Here is an 8,973-nt window from a genome sequence, read left to right as displayed (position 1 = left end):
GCCTTATAAAACCAGTGAGCCTTATATTTCACTAGTCCTGGTGCAGGGTTCGACACAGAATAGTTGCTCAGTGAACTAGCCTTTTGCCTTCATCTTCTAAAAACAACCCCAAAATAGGTTTTCTAACCTTGCTTTTGATGGTGATTTGAACGCAAGGTTGGTTTTAATTACTGGAGCACACGTTTTGCAAGTTTTTTGGTTTTTTTGTTTTTCTCCCTGAGGTAACAGCTACAGTGCCTATTTGTAACAATTTACCAAGCAGAGCACTTCTCCTGACATATCAGTGGCTGAGACATTCAAACTGTCTCTCAGCTGGGGCCTTTGTCGGAAACACCATCTCAGGGCTGCCTGCGGCGTGCTTGTACAACCACATTCCCGCAGGTGCCCAGGCTGTTGCCACGCGGCTTCCAGGGAAGGATCTGACGAAACTCTCGACTTCAGGGAAGTCCCAGCTTTGCCACTGTGGAGCTGTGTGACCTTGTACAAGTCCCTTCCTCCTTCAGGAACATTGCAATGGACCTAAGCGCTCTTCCCGGGTCCGTCTACGCTCTGGGGATGGTCGGGTGACCTGAAAAACATTCGCTTTTAACGTTTATTGATCTCAGATGTCACGCGAATGAGGCACCACAAACAAGTAAGGGACTCATCGGTCGTAGCGAGCGAAAGAGCTTCTGCGACCCGCACCGCAGGTCTCGCGAGATCTCCTTCTTGCGCTTCTCGGCGTCATCGTCTCGGCGGCCGTGGCAGCGACGGCGACAGCGCGTAAGGTACTCACAGGGGCGGCCCGTATCCCTCCGCCGCCGGCGCGGCCCAGCCCTCCCTCCCCGGCCCGCCAATCCCCGCTCTCCCGACCTGCCCCTCGGCCTGGGCCCACCCCGCGCTCCGCCTGCCCCACCCCGGCGGCGCCGCCCGCCCGCGCGTCCCTCGGTCCACCTGCAGCAAGCAGTCCCTCCGACCGTCCGACCCAGAGGCGCCGGCCGAGCCCGAGGCCTGGGCTCTTGCTCCCTGGCGGAGGGATCCGCGGCGGCTGAGGAGGTGGCGCTGAGCCTAGAAGGAAGAGGCAGCTACCGCGGTGGCGGCGGCGGCGGCTCGGGCGGCAGCGCATAAAGGGGCCGCCGCCGGGTGATGCGGTGACCCCTGCGGCAGGCTCAGGAGCCGAGTGGGCCACGGCCCCAAGTCCGTCCCGCCGAACCCGCGCTCCGGAACTCCCCATCTTCTCCGGCCGACCCGCGATCACCGAGGCGGCCTCGCGCCCCCTCGTCCCTTCCCCGTCCCTCCCCTGCCCCTGTTCCCGCCCCGGGGGCCGCCTCCACCTGCCTCCCACGATGGCTCTGAAGAGAATCCACAAGGTAAGCTGCCAAAGGTCGGCTTTGGCGGGTCGGGCTGCCGGGTGGGTCGGCTGAGCAGGCTGCGGCCTGCATTTCCCGCCGTCGCCTCCGCCGGGCTCGCAGCTTCTTTGGACCCGGCTGCCGGCGATGCCCCGGCCGGGCTGCCTTCACACCCCACTCCCAGTGATGGCGCCCACGGAGGCCCGGGCGCGCTGCCCGCGCTTAGGCCGGAGGTATGTTCGCCGGCTCAGCGTTCCTTCCCGGCCTCCTCTTTAGGCCCCGCGTGGTATGGAGTCCCAGGGCCTCTCCCCGGCCTGGGACTGCTGTGCCAGAGGGCCATTGTCCGGCCGTGCCGGGAGGGGGTGCTGGGACTGGGGCGTGGGGCGGCCCCATCGACGGAGGTCGAAAGGGCTCTATGCCCCATCTCTGCCCATAGAACCCCTACCCCCACTTGCCTAGGCTTCCTCCACAGAACCGCTTGAGCTTGGGGCCCGTATCTCAGGCAGACTGAGGAAGCCTTTTTGTCCGATCCACAAATATTTCTGGAGTTCACTTGCCTCTTAGTGGCCGCACGCTTCGGTCCACTTAACTCTTCCAGAAACTGTTAAGAGTAGGAAGTTCAGGAGGAAATAAACATGACTTTTATGAGGCAGGAGGGAAGTAGAGGGAGAAGCGTTTTATTCCTTGAGGTTGCCAAATGTAGTCAGAAACTGACACTTCAGTTTGCAGGAATGGATTTAATAGAAAACCTGTTAAATTGTCAAGGGTAGAGGTAGAAACCTGAAAATTGAAAACCACTGGAGAGAATTTCATAAAGTTTCTTTTTACATTCTCTTCGCAAAATGGATTTTAACGCTTAAATTAGGTGATATGTTCAGGGAGATCCTTTTAATGTAGGAGGTATTTTGCTACCTTTTTCCATTAGGAAGGATTTCTTTGCCCTTTAGGATGAAGGGTTATTTATTTGTAGTTGCCTCTACAGAGGTTTTTCTAATATTGCTCTGGAGTATGGGTTTAACTTAAAGTTTAGGGTTTTTTCCCTTCCCTGTAATATTGTAACCTCCTATTACCTCTCACTATCTTTTTTTCCTTCTTCTTCTCAGAAGTGGGGAAGCGGCACTGGTGATTTTTGTTTGGTGTTTCACTTGGCTACTTGGAGAGGCTGTATTAAACCTCTAGCCAGTAAGAAGTAGATCCTGGGATTATCCATCCTAAAGGATGGGATAGAGATGCAAGGGGAAGAGAACCAATTTTCACCTTGCCTTAAACTCAGTGAAAATGCAGGTTTGGTCAGTTTAAACACCTCAGCTCAGCAGCTTGTCTTCGTTTCATTCTTGATCAAAGACCTTTAATGTGGAATTAATCCCAATGGTTACTGTAAATTAGGTTAGATCCTCACCAACTTCTTTTGACTTTGATTTCTATCAGATGAAAAAGGGCAGACTTTAGACAGAGTAAATCTACTAAAATGAAGCCGGTTATTTGTTAAAAGAAGCTTGAACTTTAAGCAAAGATCTCTTAACCATTTAAGGAGCAGGAGCACACTGAGGACAGGTCTTCCAAGTAAATAATACATATGCATTTTTAAGGCTTTAAGGAGTTACGAGATTTTAAAGACTAATTGAGAAGTTATCAATTCGAGATTATACTTGTGGAAGATTGTGGCCTTATTTTTAAAACCTGAAGAAGAGTGAGTATAATGTGCGATCACTTACAAATCAAGAAATGTAGCCTTTAATCTCTACTCTGATATGTATGTTATGGAGGTTTTTTTCAGAAAAGGAACTAGCACTCAAAACATGCATTTTAATCTTCTAATATCCTTGCCTCCAATAATATGATTTCTTTTGAATACTACATGTTCTCTAGATTTTCTCTAAAAGATGCCCTTATTAAAATTTTAATAAGGAAAATCAAGTGTACACAATGATAATTTGAACTTTTAAAACTCAGTATTAACCTTTTTTCACCTGGTTTATAACCTAGAGCCATCCTCAAAGTATGGCTCAACTTCTGAGACTGCCAGGGATTAGAAAAATAAAATTTATTTTTGGTGTACATACTAGTCATAGTCAATAAGATTGTGAAAACAAAATGGAGATTTTTTTCCCCTAACTTTTTGTATGACACCAATTTTAAATTGAATGCAGACTTGGATAAGACCAGTCCTATCTCACCCTCAGCCCTAGTAATGTATCTGCGATGGAATCCCCCAAAGACATACTTGGCTTACATAACTGATCTTGGTCTTGAACCTTCCCAGTTGCTATTCTCTGAGAAAATAGTTCTGCTTAAATACCTCTCAACTTCAGATATCATGAACTACTGCATCTGGGTTCTAATAAAATTTTATTAAGAACAAATACTTTTGACATGTGGCATCTTTAGGAATTCAGTATCTTGTGTTTCATTGACAGAGGGAAATAGTGTTCTGTGAATCTGACAGTCCTTTAAATGCCATGACTTTTTTGGAAAAAGCTTTTGGTGGACTTTATTTTGATATATACTTTAAGGTCAACTGACCTATGCTTTAACAGAGTTTACCAAAGAGGTTTCATTTTGAACATCCATTGTAGTTCTGTGCAGGGATTGGGACCCTTTGGGATTGTTCGTATCTACACCAAATGGCCCCAGCCTCCTACGTTTTGAGGTTTTCTGCTGACATTATCAGTCTTCAGCTTTGATTTTGATGCTTTGAGTGTCTGCCTCTAGCAGCACCACCCCCAGCCCTTTTCCAGTTGGCTGCCTCTCATCTGTTGTGGGCTGGGAAACCAGATCACTGAGCTTATTAAAATTATGTCTAAAATAAGATCCAGTAGGCTCTGAGTGAAGAGGGCTTCATGTGTTCTGTGAACTGTGTGGTCTGACTGATCAGAGACCTTTTTTTACTTGCTTCCTGTTTTTCTTCTTTACCTTTGTTATACAGATGCAGGAAGCTTTTTGTTGCTCTTAGCGTGCCATAATATTGAAATACAAGGTTAATTTCTTTATTTTGAGGAAGGGTAAAAGGCTGAATATCATGATTCTTTGAAGAATTGAAGACAGACCAAAGTTAAGATACTAAAAAGCTCTTAACAATGATAGTGCCTTGTATATTTTAATGGTGTCGTGCTAGTTATAGTTAACATTTGGAATACATAGCTTTAATGCCAGGGCTATCACTTGATTTACCGTATTTCTATGATTAAAGGTCTTAAGGCCCCTGAAAAGCCCAGTCAGTCAATTTTCCAGTAAAATAAAGATTTCAAACTCTGATGGCTAGGCAGGTGACCAAAGTGAGCAAAGAGAATTGGAGGGAGCTAGAAATTGCATGTGCTATTAGAAGAGGGCAGCTGCTATTCAGCTCCCTCCAAATGTTGCTATTGCCAGGATCTGTGCCCAAAGTTGCCAGATTTTTTTTTTTAAGGGAAGCCACAAATCCAGATTTTTGGCAGCCAATTCAAATTAAAAACAACAAAACCAAAAGACACCACCACACTTTTTTGTAGATTGGTAGGCACCAGTTTAGTATATGAATTAAAAATAACCGAAGATTGAGGTTCAGCAAGTAACCAGGAGTGTAAGGATTAAATCATTTAAACCATACTTTGTCTTTTTAAAAGTGTCAAAGTATTGTTTTATGTAAATGGGTACAATTAAGTATCAGTAGTTTTTTGTAAACTTCTAATTAACTTCTTTGGTGAAGTTTTATATGGTTATAGTCATAGGAAAAGCCAATTTAGTAGATGCATCGATCCCATGGTAGGAGTTTACATCTTAACTCTTAACTTCATTGTGATCCTGTTTCATGTTATGAATCATCTTTCTGTAGACTACATACTTTCAAAATGTCTAAGATTGCCAGTTACCAAAGGGTGATTTTTAAGGATATGGGAAAGGAGTTGTAACATTGTAACAGTACTAATTTTAAGATTATTTTAAAATACTGTACTAGAAGTGTGATATCATACATTGCATTAATCTTATCAGAGATAAGGATCCAGTGAATTCCAGTCAAAATGATGAAACAAATTAGCAAATAGTCTTGAGTATTTGGAACTTCAGTATAATAAATGGTTGACAGAAGATGACTGTTTGAATTAGTTTTATCTTGGAAAGCAGACATCCTTTTTATTTATTTATTTATTTGGCTGTGTTGGGTCTTCGTTGCTGCGCACAGGCTTTTCTCTAGTTGCGGCGAGTGGGGGCTACTCTTCGTTGTGGTGTGTGGGCTTCTCATTGTGGTAGCTTCTCTCGTTGCAGAGCACGGGCTCTAGACGTGCGGGCTTCAATAGTTGTGGTACACGGGCTCAGTAGTTGTGGCTTGCGAGCTCTAGAGCACAGGCTCAGTAGTTGTGGTGCACGAGCTTAGTTGCTCCACGGCATGTGGGATCTTCCCGGACCAGGGCTCGAACCCGTGTCCCCTGCATTGGCAGGCGGATTCTCAACCACTGCGCCACCAGGGAAGCCCCAGACATACCTTCTTACTCCAAAAGATAAGCTTCTTGAAATCTCAGGGAAGATTTTTATTTTTTCCTTTAGAAAAGGATTTTTTGTTTCGCAAAGGTTCATTGAATTGAGAAACTTTATTTGGCTCTTCGGGGTTGCTATTTAAATGTAATTTAAACAGCCGTCATTAACTTCATAAATCTAGGGGTTTTTTTTAAGTCTCCCAGTGTGTATTACTGTACTGCTGACTGACAAGGAGGAAGTTTTGACAAAGCCCAATTCTGGATATTTTAGTCCAGAGAGAGAGGGCTGCTAAAATATCCTAGGCAGTTCCCAGGATAGGAATACCTGACTCATGCCTGATGCTGCCAGCAACCTCTGCAGCCTCATCCCAGAAATGAAGGAGCACACTTGTTTTTTCTGTAGAAATAAAATTTTGGTGGTTAGGTTCCCAGACTAACCTTCAAAATCATGTTAAACTATGACATAGGAAATAAAGTACCGTTTGTTCTTTTGTCTGCACAGTCAAGTGAAATTTCAAGTAATAGAATCAGAAAATTTTAGCACTGCATCACCTCTCAGAGCTACTGTCTGAAAAGGCCATGTGACTTAGTAGGGCTGGATAAAGAACCTGGGTTTTTTGACTGTGCCCAGTGTCTTTTCTGGCAGGCCCTATACTCGTAGATAGTCGTTAGGTATGTAAATCCAGAGGATGCAATCTTTTTCTTTTGTTTGAACAATTGGATATTTAAACTATGCCCTGGAACCAGAATATTTTTTCCTCAACATCTCTTGTTATTGTTGGAGAGGTGTCTATGAATTCCCTTAAAACTATGTAGATTTTTTTGGGGGGGGCGGGTTTCAATGTTTTAATTCCAAAAAGCAGAAAAATAAGAAACTATGCAAATTTTTGATGTTCTGTCCTCCATATATCTTTCATCATAGTCAAATGGTTTTTCTTTTTTTTTTCAAATGGGTTTTTTAATCTCTCCAAAAGACTAAGAATCACTGTCCCGTCTCCTTAAACATTCTGTTTTAATCTCAGTAGGTGACCCAATTACCTATTCTGTAGAGGAAATAGAAATTTGTGTGAATTCTTTCAAATTTCCTTTGAGGCCTTTAAAAAGAAAAAGAAAAACCAAACACCACAGCTACCATCTTTAGAGTACTCACTCTGTATCAGAATGACTGAATCTTCTGAACAACCCTATGAAAATTCTGTTCTCCCCAGGTTAGAAGAGAAAATGGAGATTTGGAGAAGTAAACAAACTTGCCTGTGATTATATGGCTATGATAGGAAAAGCCAGGATTCAAATGCATTCGATCTTGACTATGGAGCCAGCCATTGCTCCAAGTATATACCTTAGTCATTGCTCTTCTTCCCTTTTGTCTCTGAAGAATCTATACTTTACCCATTGCAAGCTAACTTTTTTTTCATCCTATTCTTTTTGCCAGGTCCTTGCTCTCTAGTAATTGTCCCTGCTCTCCTAGTTCTAATCTCTTCTCTGACTCTCCTAAGCATCCAAACTTGTCTAAGACTTTCCTCATCCTAAAAAAAAAACTTTTAAACTCTCCTCTCCCCTAGAGCTGATTCCTTTCCTTCCTCCTCTTTATCCCTTCCATCTCTGGCATTTCAGTGCCAAAATTCTTGACAGAATAGTGTCTGTTCACTGTTCTGGGACTGTTCAGTAAGGTCACTGATGATTACTTAATTGCCAAATTCAATGTTACAAAACCTCAGTTTTGTAACACTTAGTGTGATTATACTCACATTATTACTCATTTCCCTTAACTTTTGATAAACTTTCTCCTCCTTTCTCATATCTAGTGTTCTAATAACGTTAGTATTTCCTAACGTTATTAGAACACTTTTCAAACTAATATTATTTATGGATACAAACAAAAGTTCATGAAATAATGCACACTTGGATTAAAATTGACAGCACAAATGGCTGTCAATTAGGTAAGCTAATTAACATAATCAATATATAATATACAAGCACAAAAATAGGTAAATTAACTTAAAAACAAAATATATTAAGATGAAACATTATTCATTGTCATTTTGCTATAAAGTAACAAACACCTAAAGAATAGTATTTTAAGAAAGTGAAAGGGATCCTCATCAGGTGCTGCACTAAATGTGTTACTCTTGGGAATTCCCTGGCGGTCCAGTGGTTAGGACTCCACGCTTTACTGCTGAGGGCCTGGGTTTGATCCCTGGTTAGGGAACTAAGATCCCACAAGCCGTGTGGCATGTCCAAAAGAAAAAAACGATGTGTTACTCTGTATTGTTTTCATTATAGTATAATGTGAAAATTTTTTCAGGCAGGTGCACTACAACAAAAGAAAGAATTAAAACTGCATGTTTTGCAATATTCATGCAATTAGGCCACTACCAACATTATTAATTGTCTCATGGGCAGACAGATCACCTAATTAAAAAATAAAAAGTATATGCTTTGCTCATGTTTATTTTAAAATAATCTGGTTTTTCGGGCTTAAGAATCAAAGGACTCTGCTTTTCATTTAAAACTTCCATGGGACTTCCCTGGTGGCGCAGTGGTTGAGAGTCCGCCTGCCGATGCAGGGGACACGGGTTCGTGCCCCAGTCCGGGAGGATCCCACATGCCACGGAGCAGCTGGGCCTGTGAGCCGTGGCCACTGAGCCTGCGCGTCTGGAGCCTGTGCTCTGCAACGGGAGAGGCCACAACAGTGAGAGTCCCGCGTACCGCAAAACAAAACAAAACAAACAAACAAACAAAACCCTTCCATATTCTAGCTATAAGTCCATGGGGAATGTAGAAATATTTAGTATTCAATAAGCTTTGATTAAATAACTTTTCAAATATATATTGAATTATGATAAACAGGATAGTTCACTGAAGTCAGGTAATACCCATGGTTAAATGCTGTTTATGCATCGGAACACATATAATTTGCTTTGTGGTGTGCAAGTTTCTTGAGGCAAATTATTGCTTTAAATTCGTGGAAATATGTAGTATTTCTTAAAGACATATTAAAAGTAGATAAAATTTAGGACAAAAAGATTGCCATTTTTATTCCTATAATACATGTTAGTGTCTCATGAGAAATATTAGTGTAATTGAAACAGTTCTAATTGATCTTTCTCAGAATTATTTTCCTTTAGTCTTTGTGCTTTTCCTTATGCCTTCTCAACCCACTCTCTCCTCCTGAATTCTTTCTTCATCCTTGG

At 42.8% G+C, this 8,973-nt stretch overlaps 1 protein-coding gene across 2 annotated transcripts in view; it reads left to right on the top strand.

Annotated features, from left to right (window-relative positions):
• The first annotated feature begins 923 nt into the window (after positions 1-923).
• UBE2D2 (ubiquitin conjugating enzyme E2 D2) overlaps positions 924-8,973 on the top strand; it is a 59,331-nt gene continuing 51,281 nt past the window's right edge. For both annotated transcript variants that reach the window (XM_082836888.1, XM_082836887.1), the window contains exon 1: positions 924-1,349. In XM_082836888.1, the coding sequence (XP_082693014.1) occupies positions 1,326-1,349 (24 nt within the window). In that variant the 5' untranslated portion in view covers positions 924-1,325. The remainder of the gene's footprint in view (positions 1,350-8,973) is intronic.

Source organism: Leucopleurus acutus, assembly GCF_964270905.1.
Source record: "Leucopleurus acutus genome assembly, chromosome: 3".
Taxonomy (NCBI): Eukaryota; Metazoa; Chordata; class Mammalia; order Artiodactyla; family Delphinidae; genus Leucopleurus; species Leucopleurus acutus.
The sequence above is the reverse complement of the archived record's forward strand: the minus strand, read 5'-3'. Positions and strand labels throughout refer to the sequence as shown.